This window comes from Xiphophorus hellerii, chromosome 18 (assembly GCF_003331165.1).
Source record: "Xiphophorus hellerii strain 12219 chromosome 18, Xiphophorus_hellerii-4.1, whole genome shotgun sequence".
Classification (NCBI taxonomy): Eukaryota; Metazoa; Chordata; class Actinopteri; order Cyprinodontiformes; family Poeciliidae; genus Xiphophorus; species Xiphophorus hellerii.
In genome coordinates this window covers 5,011,986-5,034,620 of record NC_045689.1, presented here as the reverse complement: position 1 = coordinate 5,034,620, position 22,635 = coordinate 5,011,986, and the positions used below count along the sequence as shown (strand labels likewise).

The window sequence follows — 22,635 nt, the reverse complement described above, 5'->3', positions numbered from 1 at the left end:
TAAAAACAGCAGAGTGCAAATGGAGCAGAGCTGGATGAAAACTAAAGCAAAGCTTGAAGACAAGAAAAACAGCAGAGGTAGAAGAGGGCGTGGCCTAGAAGCAGATAAGCGAGAAGTGGGTGGAGTTTAAAAAAACATTCAAAAATTTGACTTTTGTCTCAACTTCAAGAGTTTTGGTAAAGACCTGCTGCTGAAATGGATTAAAATGATCGACTTCATTTTTATCCAGTAAAATCTACTCATGCTTTCACATCGGCTCTCATGGAGTGAAACATTCACATTTTCACCAGTTAGCAACGTCTTCCCAAAGCTGATCCCACATCATGATACTTCCTGTACCGGGGCACCAAGCGATGAGCGCCACAGACTGGATAATCGGTGGGATCCGTCTGCTAACATGATCATAAAATACCCTGAGCTGTGTGTGAAATAGGCACCATGTTCCCCTCTGAGTGCATTAATGAGAGAAACATCAGCAGATAGTATTCTGCTTCGCCATGCAGGTCAGATCTGCTTTTCTCCACCGATTCTCACCTCGCGGTGCGAGTGGGAACAGCTTGTTTTTCGTTCTGCTTTGCACAATAAGCTCTGAAATCTGCATTTATGTGTGAAATCTACTGCTCAGGTTAAAAAATGAATAAATTAAACCCTCACGAGCAGCAGAGGAGTTGGAGAGTGTTTCTCCTGCTCGTGATTGCTTGATTTATTTCTACGTTATTTAGATTTTACTAATTTAGGGAAAGAGTTTAAGCAAAACCTGACCAAATGTCAACAGGAGGAGAGAAGGAAGCAAAAAGAAAAGAACAGAATATTTTCAAATATATGACTGATGCAGCTTCTGATGAGCTTTAATTCCTTTTTGGTTTTGTCGTTCACCCGGATTGAACCCTCCAGGCTGCCGTACCTTCAACAGAGATGTCCTGGATGGCGAAGCGGAGGATGATGGTCCAGATCATTCCCAGCGTCATCTTGGCGTTCCCATCAACGATTTCTGCACAAAGACGTTGGACACTTCACAGTTAGCAAGAACTGCTAACTGTTCTTGAAGCGATTAATCAGATTAATCGTGATTAATTGATTAAGATAATCGGAGACCAGTTTAGTAATCGATTGATTGTTAACTGGATTATACGGATGAAAAACTGCCCACAGGCAGAGCTGTAATTAAGCCCAAACCTAAAAAGACATTCTTTTTTTAAAAAACTTTAGCCACTTGAGTTCTGGGTTGAAAATATTTACAGACAAAGATGATGTGTTTAATCTTAAATGCAAAATGTTTGTACTTTTTGTACAGTTTTTGCTTAAGAGCAACTCAATGTTTCTGCAAACAGCTTATTTTTTGAGTCTATCCTCCAATGATTAATCGATTACTAAAGTTGTTGACCATTTAAATAACCGATTAATCATGACTAATCATTTAAGTTTTAATCGTTTTAGCAGAATGTTTTCCAGCAGAAAGGGTTGAGCTTTTAACTTTTGATATGAATAATCAAGTCTTGACTAAACCAGTGTTTCCCAACCCTGGTCCTCAAGGCCCACTGCCCTGCATGTTTTAGGTAATTCCTTGCTTCAGTCCAGCTGATTTCAAATGATGACTGATTAACAGGCATTTGCTGAACTGCAATCAGTTGAATCAGGCACATTAAAGCAGGGAAACCTCTAAAACATGTAGGACAGTGTGCCTTGAGGACCAGGGTTGGGAAACACTGGACTAAACTATAGTCCTGTCGCAATAAGCAATAAATCAATTAATCACATTATAAATTAAAATGAGCTCAAATTCTATTTTCATTATTTATAGTTTCTCTTTCTACCAAAACCTGGATGACAAAAGTCTCAATTTTGCACAAAATACCAAACATTTCTAAAATGTTTGATATTTTGGTTTCAACTAACCTTTTTTTCTAAAAAGGAGACTTTTAGGCTTCACAAATAATTTTATTTGTTGATTCTGTTTTGCTCACTTATTTTGGATATTTAAAATTTCTTCCTTTTCAAGTGTTAAATGTGCATTAGAATTTAAAGTTTATTGATCTTTGAGAATATGTCTTGCATTATCATTATGTTACTTAAAAATGGTATCAAAACAATAATGTTTATCGCAATAATTCATCACACAGCAAAATTTATCGTGACAGACCTAGCTGTTGTATTTCTTTCTTATTTAAAAGCAATCAAAATATTTATTCTTATTGTTTTAAAGTATTCTATTGTATATAAAACCTTAAGAGGTTGAACAAAAAGACAAAAAAAAAACATTTTAAGGCTTTAATCCCATTGATTAATCGTTAGAATAATCAATTAGTAAAATAATTGTCTGCTGCAGCCCCAGAGGAGATGAAACAGATTCTAACAGATAAAAATGTTTCGTCTGCAGGGGGAACTCGTGAACCAGGTGGCTGATTTGCAGCGTGTTATCCTGGGTTTCCCTGCAGCGGCTGTTAGAAAGCAGGCGTGTAGTTTGGTAGTTTGGCTCGGATTCCAGTCATAGTTCAAACAATCCTTTCGTGCTTTCACCCGTTTCATCGCAGCTTATTGGGCGCGCTCTCACCATCACCCGTCACCTGTGAACTCGACCCAAATACTCCTCATTGCGTCTACATTCCTCAGGTTTGCTGTCAATTTTCATGCTTTAAATTCCTCTCCAAGCCGCATTCCTTCAGTTTCAGCAACTGGACTGAAACTGCAGCGGCTCAAACGCAGATGTGGACCTTCCTCCAGCTTCCAGCTGTCATCTTGGCATTTTTTCTCAGCCCGTTTTCCAGCTGATGACCTTTAGCCGGCTGCTTTCACAGAAGGCCAGACTCAAAGTTTAGGATGGGCAGCCATGTTTTGTTTTTTTTTTTTAATATTTTTTGTTTCAGTATCAGCTGCATCATGCTGCAGGAATGTCATGGTTGTCCTGGCAGAGTGGGAGAAAGGTCGCCGTCCACTAGCTAAACACACAATGACCTCAGTGTGACGAGGCGGCCCGGTTCTGAATCTGTGGCATCACGCAGCCGAGACATTTAACCAACATGTCAGGATAAAAGGCTGGACACAGAAATTATTGGGTTTCTGTATTAAGGTAAATGTAGTAATAGAGAAAAAGACATGATCAAATTAATTTGAATAACATCCCTTTAATTATTCATATTTATCTTCACAGACTAAAACTCTTGCACATTTATTTGTCAAGAAGTTGATCCAAGATGCAGCAGAAGAAGTAGTCGTAATGGAAAATAAAAATAAATAGTAGAAAAATGTATATAGAAAATAGGAAATATGGAAAAACTAAAGTGAATATGATTAAAATTGTGAAAAATATCACCCTCATTTTACCTGCAGGACGATAGAAATTAACGTAAAGCTGATTCATTTATTTTAGTAACTAATATTTCTCAGTAAAGAAAAATAAAGAGAAAATAATGCTATAAAAATATTATGAAGTGCAAAATCTACTTTTATTGACTGATAAATAGCTATTTTTTTAGTTTTAGATAAAACTAAAAACACATTTATGTGCATTTCCTTGCACTGTAATTATTTTAAAAGTTAAATTTAAAACATTTTATTGCATTAATTTCAATTAATTTTTTTTTTTAAGTAAAGAAAAGTTCAGAGTGGAACCTTTGTATTTGCATGTTTCTGGTACGGCTGTAAAACTGACGCACAACCTACATCCACTAACAGCAGCGATGGACAACGTAGCCGTTTCTCTCGTCCCATTGTGGGTTAATTTCTGCTTCAAAACGATCTGATTGGACGCTGGATAAGACTGTTGTGTTCAAGTTGTGCTAAAAGGAGTTAGCCTGTTAGCGAAGCCTAAAATAGCATCTGAATGCTAAACATGTAGCAGCTAACGCTAATGTCTGCGTCTATGGTCAACATTACAAAAGAAGCTCTCTGAATGATCAGGGCTTCTGAAACTCTGGAAAGATAAACTTTTCTTCAATCTGTTGGTTGAATAATGGATTAAAAATAAATATCTTTGTTGATGGGCTCATTTCTCTGTTTATGCAATAATTAAGCAGCAAAAAAGTTTCTTTGAATTGAAAATGTTGCTTATTTTGTTGATTAAAATGTGATCAACTCATCACTACAATTTATATATTTGTGTCTTATTGTGGGCATTATTGGTCCTCCGTATGGTTAAATCTGCCTTAAGTCAGATACAGAAATGGACCAACATGTTTCCAGTCAGACTGCAGTGAAAATGTGACTTTTCTGAGCCGACTCTGAACGCAGCATTTGGACGTCGGCTGTATTAAAACTACCATGTCTCTCTGTCTTTTATCTCTGACTGATTATCAAACCGTTTTATCATCGGCCCAGGATCATTTATCAGCTGGTTCTGGATGTAAACAAAGAATCATCCCAGTGAATTTGACTGGTTCCAGCGGTTCCTAAACGCCCCCTGACCTCCATCTTGTTTTCTTACCCTCGGCTCCGATGGACACCAGCTTGACTCCCTTGCTGGCGATGAAGTCCAGCGCTTTGTTCACGTTGTTGATCTTGTGGACCCTCATCTTGCCTCGCTCCGGCTTCGGTAACCGCTCGCCTGCAGACACAGAGGAGGGGGGGTGAGGACGCGTTTCCGCACACTCAGCAGAACAGCCGCTCCGTCAGGGAGGCTAAGGTTACCGCGGCAACGTCGGCATCACTCAAAAATGAAGTGAATGTGGGAGAGGAAGCCGCAGGTTTGCTACGGTTTCTGAACTTCTCCAGGCTGTCGAAGGAAGAACTGGCAGAAATCTGAACATTTCTCAGATTAAAAATACTTTATTGATCCCAGAGGAAAAATAAATGTTATTTTAGCTCATTAACTCAGATTCTTTAAAGAGTTTTTGTAGACGGCTCCTGGCAGGAAAGATCTCCTGTAGCAGTCTGTGTTACAGCAAATCTGAAGAAGCCTCTGACTGAAGACAATTTGGTTTCCAAAGACTGCCTCAGGAAGTTTAGGAGTCCAACACAAATCATCTGGGAATACTGTTCATCCATCCATCCATCCATCCATCCATCCTGGTTTAAACACGGAGAAACTGAAGACTGAAAGGATGGATAGATGGAGGTCAGACCCACAAATGAACTGGAAAAACAGACACATGATGGATGGACGCACGGCTGGACAAATGGAGACAAATGGTTGGACGGATAGACGGATGGATGGATGGATGGACAAACAGAAAAAAAACGATGTATGGATGAGTGGACAAATGGAAAAACCAATGGACTTTTGGATGAACAAACAAATAAATGGTTGGATAGATGAATGGTTGATAGACAGATGGACTAAGAAAGACAAACGGACAGATGGACAGACAGACAAACAGCAAGAAACAGTTGGACAGACTGGACATTTGTTGATGGAACTGAATTTCTTTCTAACTATTTTTCCTTCCAAACCTGGAAGCTCCTAAAGCAACTTCCAGGTTTTCTGGACGGAGCAGGAACTCTGACTGAAAAGACCGTCCACCGACCGGTCCGTCCACCGACCGGTCCCCAGTCCGGCAGAACTGACCTGAGATGACCTCCAGCAGCAGCATCAGTTTGAGTCCATCCCTGAAGTCTTCCTCGATGTTTTCGATCTGCGTCCCGGCTTTCCTCAGGTGGGAGTTGCACCACGCCGTGAACGTCTAAAAAAAAAAAAAAAAAAAAAGAATAAAATTATCCTCCTGATTTCACACATTTTACGACAACAATCTGACTTCTGAGAAAAACATTTAACCAACTTCAGGAAACAAGTAAGAATAAAAAGGAGCAAATCTCTGGCAAAGTTGAAAATTGGCTATAAAATACAAACATTTTTGGATTAATCTCAGAAATGTTTGTGTTTTTTCTGTAAATTTTTTCGAGTAGTTTTACATTTACTCTATTTCTTTCCTGTTTATAATGACCCCAATACACCAGTGAAGGGAACAGAAACGAACAGAAACGATAAAGATGAACAGAAAGAATAAACCAACAGAAACGCCACTGCAGAGAAGTAAACGCATCCAGAAGGTTTCATTGGTAATCTAGTAAACAAAAACATCTGTATGGTTCCTGAAAAAATGTGTTTTAACTCATTTTATTTTCAGGCAGCTCGTGGAACGGCCGGAGCCTCGTCACGCCACGATTCAAAAATAAATCCATCCGCCAAAACACACGATAAACGCCAGTTTCCTCTCCATTTAAAACATTTAAAGCTTCAATAGAAAAGCTTGTAAAAGTAACACTACAGCAGAAACACAGGGAGATCTAAAATACAGAAGAGACAAAAGCTTTTATTCCAGCTTAAAATAAAATAAATTTTAGTTTAAATTTAAAAGTGTAAACCAAATATTCAGCCAGTAGTCTAAATAAAGAACAATTTTTGTCCTTAGTCCAGATAAATAAAACATCTCTAGAGCTACAAATGTTAGATAATACAACCAAAAACGCTAAGCTAGCAGTATTAGCCTAGCGTACTTGGAGGAAGAAATTGTTCGTGTTTTTTAAATTTTTTTTTACCAAAGACAAAAGAGAAATCCTTCAACCACTAAAATCTGACCCCACTCCATTTTTGTTTATGTTTCATGAAGGAGGAAGTTGCTCTCAGTGTCTTCAGAGGTTTTTGTATCCTTTCCTTCAGTGGTTCTTGGTGCAGCGCCCCCACAGGCCAGGAGGGGAACAGGTTGCTCAAAGAAATGTAATAAAAAATGTTGACGGGACCCCATGTGACCCAAACCGGGTCAGAAACAGAACAAGAACCTCAACCAGCAGCAGATTCTCCACAATGAAGTAACAAACCAACAAAACCAACCAGGAAGCTGTTAGATCACGACTCTAGACATGCAGACATTATTTTATAATAACCAACAGCTGATTGACTCAAACAGAACCGTTCTGCTAACACTCCGTATTAAAAAGCTCATTTATTGTTTGGGTTTGGTTTCCCAGAATAAAAACACCTTCGCCCCTGCCATGTTTGTAATTTCTCCTGTTGAAAAACATTATGACAGGGTGCTGCTGGCCGACCCGCCTCTCTGCCCACCGTCCCCCTGGGCCGGCGGCACAAAGCGCCCATTGAGCCCGCTGGATAATAGCACCCTTCAGCCCAAAGTGTGTGTGTGTGTGTGTGTGTGTGTGTGTGTGTGTGTGTGAGACCCCTCCCCCAGACGGGCTGACAGTCCAGCCTCTCTCCCCTCCGTCTGCGAGCGGCCGGAGAAAGAGGAGGGTGGAGGGATTTTCGGTGGGCAGCGGTGGCAGGACAATGGTCCGCCCGCCTCAGGCGTGCAGAAACGGCAACAATGCAACAGGAAGTGGCACTGCAGTGACAGGAAGTTGAAGACAATAGGTGAAGATGCATTAATCACCGTGCTGGAGTTGTTAAAAACATCCTATTTATCATCAAGAAAAATGCTTTCTGGTTCATTTCTTGGATCTCACCAACATTGAGATTTTCATAAATCCCTGTTTTTATGCAGAATATTTACTCTTTACTTCATTTTGATCTGACCTTTGATGAGCAGAAACAGTTTCCTGCAACATTCACACATCAAGATGAAGTAGTTCAACATATTCCACTCATGGCTGAAGTAGGGAGGCAACTAACAATTTTAGTAAATCGATTAATCATTAAAATATTCGATTAATCAGATAAAAGCTTGCCACATTCTGCAGAAATTATATTTAACAACTTAAGCTTTCATAGAAATATGTAAATAGATTCCTCTTTTATAAATAAGATGAACTATTTATTGCATAAAACGCAACATATTTCTTTAGTGAACACTTGATCAATGACAATTATTTTGACAACTATTCAAATAATCAATTAATCACAATTTATCCGATTATTCCTTTCTGTGCTAAAATGTATTCAGCCAAGTTTAATAAATGAAATAAAAGCTGATTTGGGTGCAGTAAAGTCAGCTTTTCATCTTTTTGATGACTAAATTTGTTGACGACCATTTCAATAATCGATTAATCACGATTAATCGTTTCAGCCTTTAGTTAAAGTGTTGCATTTGTAGCCAGATCTACCTGTGAACTCCTACATGTATGCATAAGAACATTTGGGATGTGTTAAGGCTCGTTTTCCTGCAGCTGAAGGCCACGTTGAGCAGATCCTTTGTCCTTCACTTCGTCCAACATCAGCGTTCGTACCAAACCCAGCAGAGCTCAGCCTCCCTGCAGCCGCTCAACACACCCAGCCATTATGAAGCCTCCTGTGCAGACGCAACAGCGCCTTACTGTAAGAGCAACATTTCTGAGGCGCTGCAGTGATTTCCGTTAAAGCCCAACAAGCCTGAACATGCAGAGCTGCTCCCACACTGGATCAACAGTCCCTCCACCATGTCACCGTGTTTCTCTGACTGCTGCTCAAAAAAATTACTGATTTCTGGCAGCTTTTTCAAAAGGTTGTGGATTTTCTAAGCTACTTTTTTTGCCGATCAATTGGAAGCTGATTGATCGTTTGTACTGTTTAGAGCGCTGAACCCCAAGGTGTCAGGAATTGATGATATGCATGCCTACAGCGTTTCTCAGATAAAGCTGAGACGCATCAAAACTTTGTCCTTTTTTAAAAAAAACAAAAAACATTTAGGACCTTTAGAGTTCACTTCAATCAATATTCTATAGAGAATCAAAACTCTTAATCTTGGAAATTCTGAATCGACTCAAAAATCCATTTTTAGTCATACATCTCTGCAAGTATATTGTACATCATGCATCAACTCCCCCTCTGCATGTATTCTCAATAATTCAGATATTTTATATTTAAGAAAAACCCAGACCGTTAACCAAACCCTTTTAATGATGATGTAAAGTTGTTGAAATGTGTGACACAAACTTGATTTAAAAATGGTTTCTGAATCAAATCTCTAGACACTGGCAGACTTGCATTTCTGTCGTCCATTAAAGAGCTACATTCACCAAAAACATGTGATTGTGTCCCCAAGTGCATCTGCTGAAGCTGCCGTTGTAATTTTTTGTTTTCTGGCAGAACTCCAGACAGGTGGAGACCTGCTGCGTGTCGGAGCAACATGTTGCAGGGCGATCCCAAACAGCGGACATGTTTTCATCAGATCCTGAATCTTATCATCCGTCCCGTTCTGGATCTGTGGCTGCAAGTGAAACATGAAGGAAAAACTCTGATTTTCTGCCGTGTTTCGTTCTGCTTTGGCCCGTTTGGGTCAGCAGAAGGAGGAGAGCTGAGCATCAGGTGCAGCATGTGACTGCGACCTTTAACCCTACCATGCCCTCATCCCTCATACGCAGCTTGTCATGTGATCCATCTGCTTTATGACGGCCAATCCCGCTGAAAACGCCCGGCTCTGCTCGTGTTCACTTCCTGTTAGATTTAATCGGCTGCAGGCTGAATTAGGAGAGTTAACCGGTGAATCCTGTTTAACCTGACCGAGTGTCGGCGTCGTGACCTCTGACCTCAGCTAAGGATAACGAGATGAAGGACAGAAAATCTGGATCCGAGGGTTAAGACGGTTTAGAGTGTGAAGCTCTTACGTAACCGTTGCTTCCGTTAGGCTGTAACCGCCTCACAAAATCATTTACTTCTGGCTGTTTTCCACATCAGTGAACTTTAACTAGACACCTGAAGTTCCTCCAGCAGGATTAAGCTGCTTCGCTGTGGACCAATGAACTGCAGGTCACAGGACTTCATCTGCTGGGTTTAACAGCTGCAGAGGCTAAATTTGTAGAGAGGAAGAAGAGAAAAAAATCTTTCACATGGCATTTAAGGTTCTGATGAAACTGGGTCAAACCTCTGCGAGGGCGTTTCTAAAATAAAAAGGTAGCAAAGTGGTGTTTTTATTTTTCCTGCTTCTCCATAGCTTCAGTTTTATACGTTGGGACACAGATTTTATCCTCACCAGATGCTAAAAGCACAGATTCCACAGAATCATGAAACAATTAATCTGATTAATCACAATCAATTATTGAAATAATCAACTAATTTAGTAATTATTGTTAACTGAAGTATACAAACTTAAAAAAGGCCATTTGCTGAAACAGAGCAGTAATTAAACACATTTTCGTAAAGTTCAATCTTCCATCCATTGTTGAACTTCTCAAATAGCAGTTTTGGCTTAATATGGTTTGTTTCAGTATTTTTTATATTGAAATAAATCTGTTAAGCACCGTTTGCTTCTCTGTACTGATGTCAACTCAAGCAGAAAGGCCTGATCTTAAATTAAATGTTTATTTTCTTATTTTGAAAAGGAACTGAATTGTACGGAAGAGGATTAGGGCCACCGAAAAAAAAAAAAGAATTCTGAGATTAAAGTCAGAATTTTGAGATTCTGAGATTCTCAAAAATAGATTAAAAGATGCATTTAAGCAATTCTACGGAAGAGGATTAAGGCCACCGAAAAAATAAAAAAAATAATTCTGACTTTAATCTCAGAATTCTGACTTTAATCTCAGAATTCTGACTTTAAAGTCGGAATTTTTTTTTTTTTTTTTTTCCGGTGGCCCTAATCCGTAGAATTGCTTAAATGCATCTTTAAATCTATTTTTGAGTTTACATAAAAAACTTCAGTGGTTAAAAGAAAAATGAGCGAAATGTGCTTTTTTTAACCGATTACTCGCCAGAATCATCGATTACTCAAAAAAAAATTTTTGTGGCAGCTCTAGTCATGATGCTAAAACAGAAAAAACTAAGATTGTTGCTTGATTCATCATTTACAGATCAACATGACTGTTTTAGCGACCCCAAAGTGGAAAGTCAGCCGCCAACGGAAACGCAGCTTCTGTAGAGAACAAATTTTTTGTGAAAGGTTTTTTTTTTTCTTTTTAAGAAAAGTTGGGATCTCCTAATTTTTCTAAAAACGACCATAAGACCTTCTGGGATCGTGCGTTTAGTCTAAAACAAATCATCTGACCCCTAATCCACTTCCTCTCTGATCTGATGGGGTCAAAGGTTACAGATAAGACTGATATCAGATTAAAGAGACAAAACCAGGCAGAAAAACACACGAACACACCCCTGAAAGTCCGTCACACACACTTCACACACTCCTTGAGCAGGAATGTACTCTAGTCACAAAAATCCAACCACCTACTCACACCAGCCACATGCTTGAAACTCACTAATTAGTCCCACACCCAATTTCTGAACCCATCCGCCATGTTCAAGCTGCACACATATCGTATGTGTGTTAGTGACCCATACCCCCCCCCAACACACACACACACACACACCCACAGAAATAAGGGTGTGTCCTTCTAAGATTGGAAAGAATGAGCCAGGTTGAAAGCTGCTGTTGCACAACTGCTTGGAGATCTTCTCATGACGGCAGCAGAGAGGGTGTGTGCTTTCTGTGGATCACACGCCCGTTTTTCCTCCCTGTTAAACACCGATGAGCTCATCAGCAGTTAGCCGCCTGCACTGACCTCAAACTGCGACACGTTTCGCCACAAGAACTCCTTCAAACGCAGGTCCGACTCAGCCCAGAAGGAAACCAGAAAGTAGCGATCAGGCCTGAAATCTGGGCGTAGTGATGGACTCTGACCTGAACATTCACAGCCACATAAAGACAGTTACAAAGACGGCCTTCTGTCACCTAGAAAACATTTCCAGCACTAAGTCACTAACGTCCCAGCCACATCTAGACAAACTCATCCATGTGTTTAGCTTCTACTGGGTCCCTGGAGCTCAGATTTTAATCGATTAATCATCAGAATAATTAATCACTTAAATAATTCTGTTTTTAACTCTCCACTTTATTTTAAACTTCACTTTGCTTTAATTTCTCTGTGCAAACGGCTAAAATAAAACCCTCAGAATGGCTCACAGGAAACTGGATGGCACCAGCCCGCCCGGCACCAGGCCCGGCGCTGTGACATCACCTGCTGCAAGTCGCATTGAGGAATGCGACTTGCAGCGGCTACCTGTTGGAGCGCATCCTCTGCGCTGGATGGTGCTCTGAGGCCCTGCAGCGCTCAGGTTAGTCCTCTGAGGGAATCTGCCACCAACTGACTCCCCTCCTCCTCTGAGCTCACCTGGATGCAGGTCTGCACCCGCCTGCCCCACTGGGAACCAGTTTAACCAGCCACCAGCTGCCAGCGGAGGTGTGAGAAACAGCAACCGACGTCTCTGGAGCCCGTCGATCAATCACTCAAGTTAGTTCGTGTTGCAAATTTCAGCGTTGCATCATGAAAAACTAAAAATCATCAGCAGCACCTCGTCTAGTCAGGAACCGCGTGGGAACTCCATGTTTTTGGGGAATGTTCCTCTTTAATGGACGACATTTTCCATAGTCCAGCAATTTGATTCTGATTTTTATGATCATGATTCAATTCAAAAACAATTTCAAAATAAATCAAGTTCATTTTTGTAGCACAGTCCAGCACCTTTACATCATGAAAACATAAAAACATCTTACAGTCACCAACAGTAAAACCAGTAAAACATTTTGTCAAGTACCGTCATTAAAATCATCAATACACGTCAAATATGTTGGTCAATGTTCCAGTTATTATGGTTCAAAAGCAACATTACACAGATGGGATTTTAGGATGTCAGTGTTTTGCAGTTTTCTGGAAGTTTACTCCAAGTTTGATACAACAGCAGCAGCAGATCTTTAAGCCGCTCAGCGATTTATAAGCTAACAGAAGTATTTTAATCAAATAAAATTGGCAAAATCTGCTGATTTCTTATTGACCACTTAAGCTTTTTTGTATTTGAAACACATTAAAAGATACAAAACAAATTTCTGAAATAAAAAAAGACATTGTTTCCTAAAATGCAGCAACAGCATTCCTGTAGAGAACGTTTTCATGTGTAGCAAAGGATGAATCTGCAGATAAAAAATATTCCCAACAACACTTCTGCTCCACTCCGCATTAATAGTGCAGAGCTTGACTGTTGATTATTTTTGATTAATCAATTGATAATTGGATAACAAAAGGTGCTTAACAGATGTTTTTGTGAAGAATTTAAACCGGATGAACTTAAAACTTTCACTTTAGGAATTCTGGGTTCAACAGATACAGAGAAAGATTTTTTTTCTCCATCTTAAATGTAAAAGTTATGCATATTTCTATAGTTTCAGCTTAATCAATTACTAAATTACATGAGTTTGTTGTTGTTTTAGCAAATTGTCTTTTTTTGAGTCTGTATACTCCAGTTAACGATTAATCAATTACTAAATTACATGACAACTAATTTCAATGATTGATTAATGATGATTAATCTGATTAATCATTTCAGCCCTAATTATTAGTCAGATATTCCTCTATAAATCAATTCAAGCCCTACTTACTACTTAGCAAGTGGAGATGAATATCTTTTTTTGTTTGTTTGCTTTTTAAGAGTCAAATTTTATAACCAGATAATTTGTAAAAGAATTTCCAAGCCTTTAACCTCAGCACTGTGAATCACTGAGGCATAAAATATTCTTTGATTCAACAGATAAACTTCATAAGGCAACATTTAGAGTAAGTTCCATGTTGGATCCCAACTTCTTTAGTCTGCTGCCTGTCTTTGTGTTATTTTAAACACACACTCTCCAGAATAAGAGAAAAAGCAGATGAGACTGACCACTAACTGTGACCTAAAAGTGATTTAAAATCAAACTTCTGCACCGTTTTTATGGTGCAGCAGCTCAGCTCTGAGAAAACACTGAAACCAAAATCGAGGAATTTGAAAACTGTAAAAACAAGAACGGCAGCGACAGTAAAAGTTTTATATGTGGACGTTTTGGCAGGAGGAACAACCTCAAGGAAGTTGGACTGGATCTGCCGCTGCACCAGACCGGGCCGGGCCAAAACCAATGAGTCCAGCTTCAGACAAGGAGTCTGGTCCGGTCCGGCTGCAGAGCTCCTTTTTTTAGATTAAATAAAGGGCTGTGCTGTGAAACACACAACAAATTACTAATAATGTTTCATCTTATTTCACCACAAATTACAATTTTTTTAACAGAAATTTACTGTAATTATCTGGTTATTGTTAAATCTAAATGGTCTGTGTGCAAAAACACAAAATCTTATTAAATGTTTTGGTTTATTTTCTAATGCAGATATCCTAGTAAAATAAGACAAAACTAACTCACAAATAAGTTTTCAGCAAGAAATAGAAGCTTGTTTGAAGTCAATACTAACTTAATATTAATGAAAAAGTTCCTCCATTGGCAGATTATTTCACTGATAAAATTTTTCCCCATGTTATCAACCCGGTTCAACGTGATTGCAGTGCTTTGCTACCAATTGTCAACATTACGACAACTAGATAACAAGGTCAGGAAAAAGTTTTACGAAAAAAATAGCAGAGGAGAGCGAAGTAGTTCAGTTATGCTAGCTTGACTATGACAATGCTAACATGTATTTGTGATGTGGAATTCAGTATTTTGGTTCAGTTTAAATATAAAAAAGTGACCTAAACTCCAACTCTGACAGATCATCAGTAGAGCAGGTGTTTCTTAGGTATATATATATTTAACAAACTTTGCATGTAAGATGGAGTAGCTTTCAACAAATAAGCAATTTCCCCTTGGGGATCAATAAAGTATATTCTATTCTATATTAGCTAATCTACCACTGTGTTAGCTTAGCTAATAGCAGCAATAGCTAATCTACCACAGCCATCACTTCTTAATAATCGCAAAACAAACGTCAAGCCTAAAAAACATAAATCTGTAACTGACTGAATGTTCTGTTCTTTATGTTAAACATTTATGTTCAAATGTTTGAGTCGACAGAGCGGGAAAAGTGGTTTTGAGTTGTTCAACGGTTTTTCTGATTAAATTAATAATTCATACATCTCCAAGTTTTATTTACCAGTTCTACCGTTGCAGCGCCGCTACGGATGGCGAGTAAAAGAATCGTGTTTTTGTCCTCCAGTGTTGTGCGCATGCATGGGCAAAATCTCCAGATCTAAAATAACATGCGAGGGATTGATAAGTGAAATAATCTGCCAAGTGAACTAGAACTTATCACTACTGAGGAATTATTGACTTAAAACAAGTTTCTATATCTTGCTAAAAGATCATCTATCAGTTAGTTTTGTTTTACTTCAAGTGTACCAAGACATTGGTAGTAGAAACTAAACAAAATACTTGGTTAGATTTTGTGTTTTCTCAGCGCGGTGTGGATTTCACAGCCGGGTTCCTGCAGGTCCATTCAGACGGCGGCGTAACCGGATCTGCAGCTCGCTACTGTACAGCAGCAGTGCAGGAACGGGACACCGTCTCCCGCAAGCCGCGGCCCAACCGGGCAGGCAGGCGCAATTTCACATCTGCACAACTCAGACAGCTAGGAAGGAGAAGAGAAAAACAATAAAAAGCCTCCAAAACAGAAACACTCAGGCCGAAACGAGGAGCGGCGGCGACTCAGAGCGGGGAGATTGACGCCCCACAGCAGAGCAGGGGTTGCTCCGGTCTCATTATTTCCTCAAGTCTGGACAGGTGATCATTAACATGTGTGCACAAACACAGAAACAGAGGGGCCTCTGCTCCTGCTTCGTGTGCTGACAGGTAGTCTGGAGCAAACACAAACACACACCCACACACACAGGCGTAATTGCTGTGTACTTCTTGGCCGGCCTAATGCCCCTCAGATATACCATTATGTGAGTCAACAACTTAACACAGACTGTTTTCAACAAGCTTCCTCGCTCACTGAGGAGCCTTAATATAGCCGCAAACAAAAACAAAAGGGAAGGCAGGATGAAGAACAGGAGGGGAAATGCCTGAGAAAATATGGAGATAAACCTTATAAAAACACGGCAGCCAGAAAAGGCAACATGACTTTTTTTTTATATGTCTGTCACATTTTTGTATCTTCAAGTGCAACTTGGAACTTCAAGTGGTTTGTTCGGCCCTTGCTACAAGTGGTGAAAATTTGGCAAAGAAAACAGAAAACAACTGATGAAGTCAGACCAAAGACACTTGGTAAGACTTAGTGTTTATGAGGTGCACAAACAGGATTTTAACTATTCGACTTTAAGATCTAGTGAACGTTGTCATAATGTGACATTTAATTCGTCTGAATTAGCTCGGATTAAAAGCAGATTTTTGGGAAGGATTTTCTGTAAAGGTTGCATTATTCGTCAGGGTTGGGTGTTCCCATCAGATTAATCTGACAAATAGTTTCCTCTTGTCAAACATTTTACTGTGCAGAAAAAAAAATTGAACCAGATACAAGTTGTTTCAAACAGGAATAAGTCTGAACTGTTATTCTGGTCGTTTCTACAACAAGCTGCTTCTTGATTGGAGCTTTGGTTGTAAACAGTGACGGTTTACAACCATCTGTTTGAACTGAACATTCATCCTTCATCAGCAAAATAAAAATATAAATGTTAGAAGTTCTTCAGATTTAATTTTATATTTGCAGATCATTTGCTGACACCAAACAGAAAAGTTAAAAACATTTAAATTATTGTCCAATTTAAAGAAGCTAATAGCTTTATATTTTCTTAACAGACCAATCATCATGCTGTTCTGATAAAGCAACTGGCAGTGACCAATCACAAGCCAGCAACTAATTTAACCTGGACTGTATGTTAGCATTAAGCTATCACCTTTCATGTCAAGTGAAACAACAAACCAGATTATTAGCATCAGGATGCTAAAGATTAACCTTTTTAATGCAACCAGTAGCATTGAGAAGCTAACCCTTAGCATGTCTAAGCTAATGACATATTGGATTACACCATATTGAACGCTAAGGCTAATCACAAAATGAATTACTTTAAAAGAAACAGCAAGACAGTAAAGATTTGCACGCATGTAGCAATTAAGGGAGCACCTAGCATGTTTAGGCAAATATCCTACTGTGAACTATTGGGAAAAATAATTCAACAAGAACAAAGAAAATACCAATGCAAATGACAGATGGTTACAAGCATTCAGCCATTAGCAAAAGATTAGCATGCATTATTCAACTACTAGCATTTCTAGGCTTATTACCACTGTATCACAGCCTTACATGGCACCCTACATGTCTACTTAAGAGATTTCCGTTCAATGATAGCATTAGGATGCTAATAATTAGCATCTATAATCCAACTTGCACAAGGGTTGATGCCTGGTATATTCAAATCAAAAATACTTTATTCATAATAAATGGAAATTGTTGGAATAAATACAGTATCCCAGATGAGGCCATGAGTTGTTAGCAAACCCAGCTAATCCACATGATTCGCTTTTTCCGCTTCTCTTTGAATCTATCTGGCTGAATGAAATATCTAATCTCACATTACTGCTTACATGATGCATTCCAGATTTTACAAATTAGCATTTTATTCTCCACAGCTCAAAGGTTTAAACGATAAAGAGAGAAAGGAAATGAGGGTGGGAGGAAAAACTAGAGGAAAGGCTAAATGTCAATTGAAGCGGTCATTTCTCCATTCATTTATGTCTCTTCCTGCCTTTGTTGGTCGCAGAGTCCTGCCAGGTCAAAACGCTGCGATTACCACAGCGAGCGTTTAGTCTACATCAGCATCAGCGAGGTGGAGGAGAAAATGGCTTAAAACCTGAATGATGCAATTTACAACACTCACCAAGAACCAGAGTCCGGCAGTAACCCGTTACATTTACTCAATTACAGTTACACGAGAAACCTTTTTTTTTTTACATTACTTTTAGGAGTATTTTTACTCCTCCATACTTTGAGTAATTTTATTATGAAGTATTTATATTCTTGAGTAAAATTTCTCGATTTTCTACCCACTGAATGAAAAACAAACATGTTTTAACCAGAAATTCACCAGACAGACACTCCTGCAGTTTTTTTAAAAGTTTCATCAGTTTTCTATTGAAAGAAACTGATTTGTAAAACTTGTCTGATTTTGTTATTTCGTTCTCAACTACTTCAACATATTTTTACACAAGTAAAAATGTATTTGGTAAAAAGTCTACTCAAATACTGAGTAACTGATCAAATTATCAATAATTAAACCAAAATATGAAGTTAAGTGGGAATTTTAACTCATAAATATCAAAAGTTGAACATTTTCATAAGTCTTTTCTTAAAAGAAACTGATTTGGAAACATTTTATTTTGTTATTTTAGTTATTTATATGCATTACTGTCATTGTCATCCATAAAATACCAAAATTCTGACTTACTGTATAATTTGGTCCGTCTGATTATATTAAATTTAAGATAAACAATTGAATTTGATCAGTTACTCACTACTTGAGTAGACTTTTTACTCAATAATTTTTACTTAAGTAATTTCTTGCTACATTCAACTTGAGTAAACATGTCGAAGTAGTTCTGCTCGTACAGTTTTTGGGTTCTCTGCCCTCCTGCGTTCGCAGCATAAACATCCCTCTCCCGTATCTTAGATGGACTCCAGCTCACGTCGGCCATATTTGTGGCCTCTTCCCCACCAAGAATGAATATTTCACCAGAACATTTGGCCGCATCTCGCTGCTGTGTGTCAACAGAAACCGGCTGAGACTTGGGCAACGCAGCTTTACTCCATATCTCTCAGTCCGATGTTGCATAACTGTGTTGACACTGTCCACCGCAAAAACCTCGCGTTCATTTCTTCGCTCGGACCGTTTGGTTGTTACGACGTTTGACCAGAGAATTTAAATATCTGGCAGAAGATTTTTCACCGGTGAACTGAATCCACTTTGTGATAATAGGCTCAATAAAGCAACTACTTTTTACTGTTTTCACCAGGAAACCAAGAGATTAGAAATATTAATCCTTCAAAGAATGCAGAATCACAAAGGCTCTGGAGCTTTTAAGGAGGAAGTAAAAACTGAAGTTAAAGTTACCACCTTTTTAACTTCCTTAAGAAGGTAATGAGTGCAGCAGGGTGGCAATAAGCTGAAGAGTCAGTGAGGGTAAATACCACCCAGAGCGAGAACAGTACATGGAAAAACTACGGAAGGTGAAGAGTGCCACTAATTTAATAAAGCTGAAAATAGATACATGGAATTAAAATATGCGTCTCATTTAAATGCAATGATTTAATTAAAAAATAACAACAACATTCATGTGCTGAAGCACATCATAAATGAATTAAAACTGTCAACTTTATCCATCAATCTCAGTGGGCAGGGTCAGAGCTGCTTTTACAGAGACACCTGATGTTTGATTGGCTGCTTCAAACCGTAAGTAAAGACAACTTCCTCCCAGCCCGAGGTCAAAATCTTTACTGGAAAACGCAGAAACGGCTTCAACAATGTTTAAGTTGTTGCAATATATTTACAAATAAAGTCTTGGTGAGAAACTCCAGCCTTGATCTAAAATAACAATAATTCACGAGAAAGCATTAGCTGGTGTCAGCTAGTGGTCGAGGCTATCAGCTAAGCCTGGTGAAATTAATAGAACTATTTCAGACCAAGCTACAGACAGAGTTTGTACTAAATAAATGATTTATTGAAGTTCTTTCCTCACTTCCAGTGAAAATATTGACAGTCGTACAAACTTGTAAGAAGTTGTTTTGACTTGCTGTTTGAAACAGCCAATAAGACGTCAGGATCTCCCCTAATCCTGCCCACTGAGTTTATATTGTTTAAATTTATTCATTTTGTGCTTCAGCACAGGAACATCTATACTATAATTCATATTTCAAACTAAACTCATTACATTTCTGTATTTTTTTCAAGTTTAATAAGTTAATGACATTTAATTATTTAAAAAAATCATTTACTGTAATTTGGCACTCCTGGCTCTCCATAGAAAATCAAAAATCTTCATTTAAGAGTAAATCTGAACTGCTTTGAACAAGTAAAACAAAAGAGAAAGTTCATTTGTGTTGTTCATCTGCGTGTGTTTAAATAAAACAGTTTTCTGTCATCAGCTGAATTTTTCTGTGGCTGATTGAAGCAACAGGAAACACAGGAAGTCTTCCTGGAATCAAATAAAAAAAGAGATACTTTAAAACTCTACGTGACTGAACATTTACTGGTTACAACAGGTAGAGTACTCAAAAACTGTACTCAAGAGTAAAAAGGTATTTGGTAAAAACTATATGTATTAAGTAACTGATAAAATTATTTAATATTTAAAAATTACATTATTGGTATTTTAAGGACGAAAATGACAATTATTCATATTAGTAACAAAAAATAAAATCAAGCAAAAGAAAATTCTTCTAAATCAATTTCTTTCAGTAAAAAAAAAAAACTTATGAAATTTAAAAAAAACTGCAAGTGTGTGTCTGAATTTTTGGTTAAAACATGTTTGTTTTTTATTCAGTACGTAGAGAATCCCGAAATTTTACTCAAAAAAGTTACTAAAGTAAATGTAAGTAGTTGCTACCAGGCTCTGATATTTGTGGACATAAAACAAGCTAAGTGCAGACATTTTCTGAATACTTTTACTATTAATCGTTTCCAGATGTCACTTTCCCTCCTCCGGTCGATTAGTCGGCAGAAACACGTTTTGTCGTCCGTCTTGTGCGGAAGACTCTACCCGTCTCTGAACAAATCAAACGGCTGGCTTTTTCACACTGCATTTACGTCAGCTCTGCTCAGCGCGACAACGCCAGGAATGCGTACTATGCTCTTCCTCCAGCCCCCTTCGATGCATCCTTCTCTACGACTCAGACCTCACTTCCTTCCTCATTTCACCATCATCATCATCATCTTCTGCTTCCTCTCCGATCTTTGTCTCCTTTCACAAGCAGTCAGTCAGCTTAAGATGAACCATCTGTAGTGTGTAAACTATTGACACGGTTGTGCTAAAGTACAAACAGTGTAAAATGAAAGCATACCCCTGTAACTGTAGGCCATTTGAAGCCCCTGGAATGATTTAAACATGACCAGGTGGTTAAAGATGTTGGAGAGTTTTTATTTTTCACTGATGCAAAGTTAAAATCGTTCTAAAATGCATAATGTTATGTACAACCGCAAACATTTGTCTTTTAATAACCACTTTGTTCTGTTTAATTTCATGGGAAATGTGACCACATCTATCCAGTGGGTTTTAATCAAAAGACGACGTTTGTGCACCTAAATCTGCTTTTGATTAAATTTTTTAAACTTCGGCCGAGTATAGCAAGCGTTTTAAAAAGAATAAGTTACCAAAATCAATATCTTATTGATAATACAAAAACAAATTGGTCTACTCTAATCAAAAATAAAAGGTGCAAACTTTGGTTTCTACAATGAAGCAAAGACTCACTATTTTGTCTCGTCATTTGTAAAGCCATTTCTCCTACTAACGCTAGACTCGCATGTTTGTTTTGGTTGCATTTACCCAGAATGCCTTGCACTGTAGTCCACTTCCTCCTTTTGGAGCTTTCTCCAGTGCGCTTGGTGTTCACATAAGCATACGAATAACAATGTATATCGTGATAGACACATGATCAGTATCAATAGATAATGCATCTGATATTCACTGAGCCGCACAGCATTCTGGGAGACGTAGGCAGAGGAAAGACTTTAGCCGCTCTCTCACAGAGATAAGCTAGGCTGGTGGAATCAACCATCTCACTCACTATTCGGTTGCCTAGCAACAACCTGCTGGGCAGCAGGCAGTTCCAAGTTCTCCCCAGACTTCGGTTACCTAGCAACAGCCTGCTTAGTAACTTGTGCAGAAGCAGTTTCACGTTTCCCCAGTTTGCCTCATAACTGCTTACAAATAAAAAACTAAAGAATGGAGTGAAAACTGGGTAAAAGGGGACAGGTCACGCCACCAAGTTGGTAATTATATTAGGTATTTAAACTAAAAAACTTAATAATTATCAATAGACTGATATGGAAAGTGTATATTGTGATAAGTTTTTCAACCATATTCTCCAGTCCTATTTGGAAGACAAAGTTTAAAAATCTTTGTCCAAGCAGTAGGTTGTAAAATGATCAATTCAGTTTCCTGCTCATCTCCTCAGCAGGTCTAGTTAAAGGTCTGGTGCAGCAGATGTAATCCGTTTTAAAAAGCTGTTCAAACTCTCAGTCAACATATTGAGCTCAATGTTGGCGTTTCGTATCAAGCCATCACTTTTTCCCTCCTCAGCCAATCGACTGCTAAGTATTCCACTTCCTGTGTTTCAGAGGCACAGGAAGCAGTGGGGGTGGAGGATGTCCATGTTAATTCCCCAGGAATGTGGCGGATGAATCCCACTGTACAAGACGTCAAACATTAACGCAGGGAAAGCTGGTAAAACTGAACGTTTACAGCCTGTCCAATCATGACACATCTGACTGAGCCCAATAACGAAAGGGCAGGGGAAGTTCATGAAAGGGTGCTGCGCTGCTGCAAGTCAAAGGAGCAATCTGACTCGTGCAGAGAGCCAAGTGAGGTCAGGAAGAAATGCAAACTCCAGATGAGAGGTGAACAGGCTGCATTCAGGAGGGAGCCGGCGGCCTTACAGGCGAGGGGAGAAAGGAAAACATTTCTGCATTTCTGAGCCGTGTATATGTATGTAGAAGTCGCTCAGGAAAAGGAACTAAAAATAGGGCCAGACTTGCTTAAAACTAAAAACAGTGACTGAACATTGTTACGGATTACTTCAACATAATGATGTAATTACAGATTACAGAGCCATCTCTTTAAAAAGCTACTAAATCAAAAGTTTAACTCGACACACACTAAATGCCTGTCAGGCTAATAATTATGTTTTAATGTGTTCAATTCAATACTTAAATCAGTTTAGCACAAAGTTAAGAAAGCAGCGAGTAATCATATAAACCATGAACTACATTCCAATTTAGCCATCTGTAGACGCAGCTGGCTCAGTTTTCCTTCACATGTTTTCACAGTAAGTCCATATTTG

At 38.7% G+C, this 22,635-nt stretch overlaps 1 protein-coding gene across 4 annotated transcripts in view; it reads right to left on the bottom strand.

Moving 5' to 3' along the window:
* actn4 (actinin, alpha 4) overlaps positions 1–22,635 on the bottom strand; it is a 62,228-nt gene that overhangs the window by 17,305 nt on the left and 22,288 nt on the right. For all 4 annotated transcript variants that reach the window (XM_032590952.1, XM_032590951.1, XM_032590950.1 and 1 more), the window contains exons 2-4: positions 5,501–5,615; positions 4,421–4,540; positions 905–991 (exon numbers count right to left, since the gene is read on the bottom strand). In XM_032590952.1, coding sequence (XP_032446843.1) covers positions 905–991; positions 4,421–4,540; positions 5,501–5,615 — 322 coding nt within the window. The remainder of the gene's footprint in view (positions 1–904; positions 992–4,420; positions 4,541–5,500; positions 5,616–22,635) is intronic.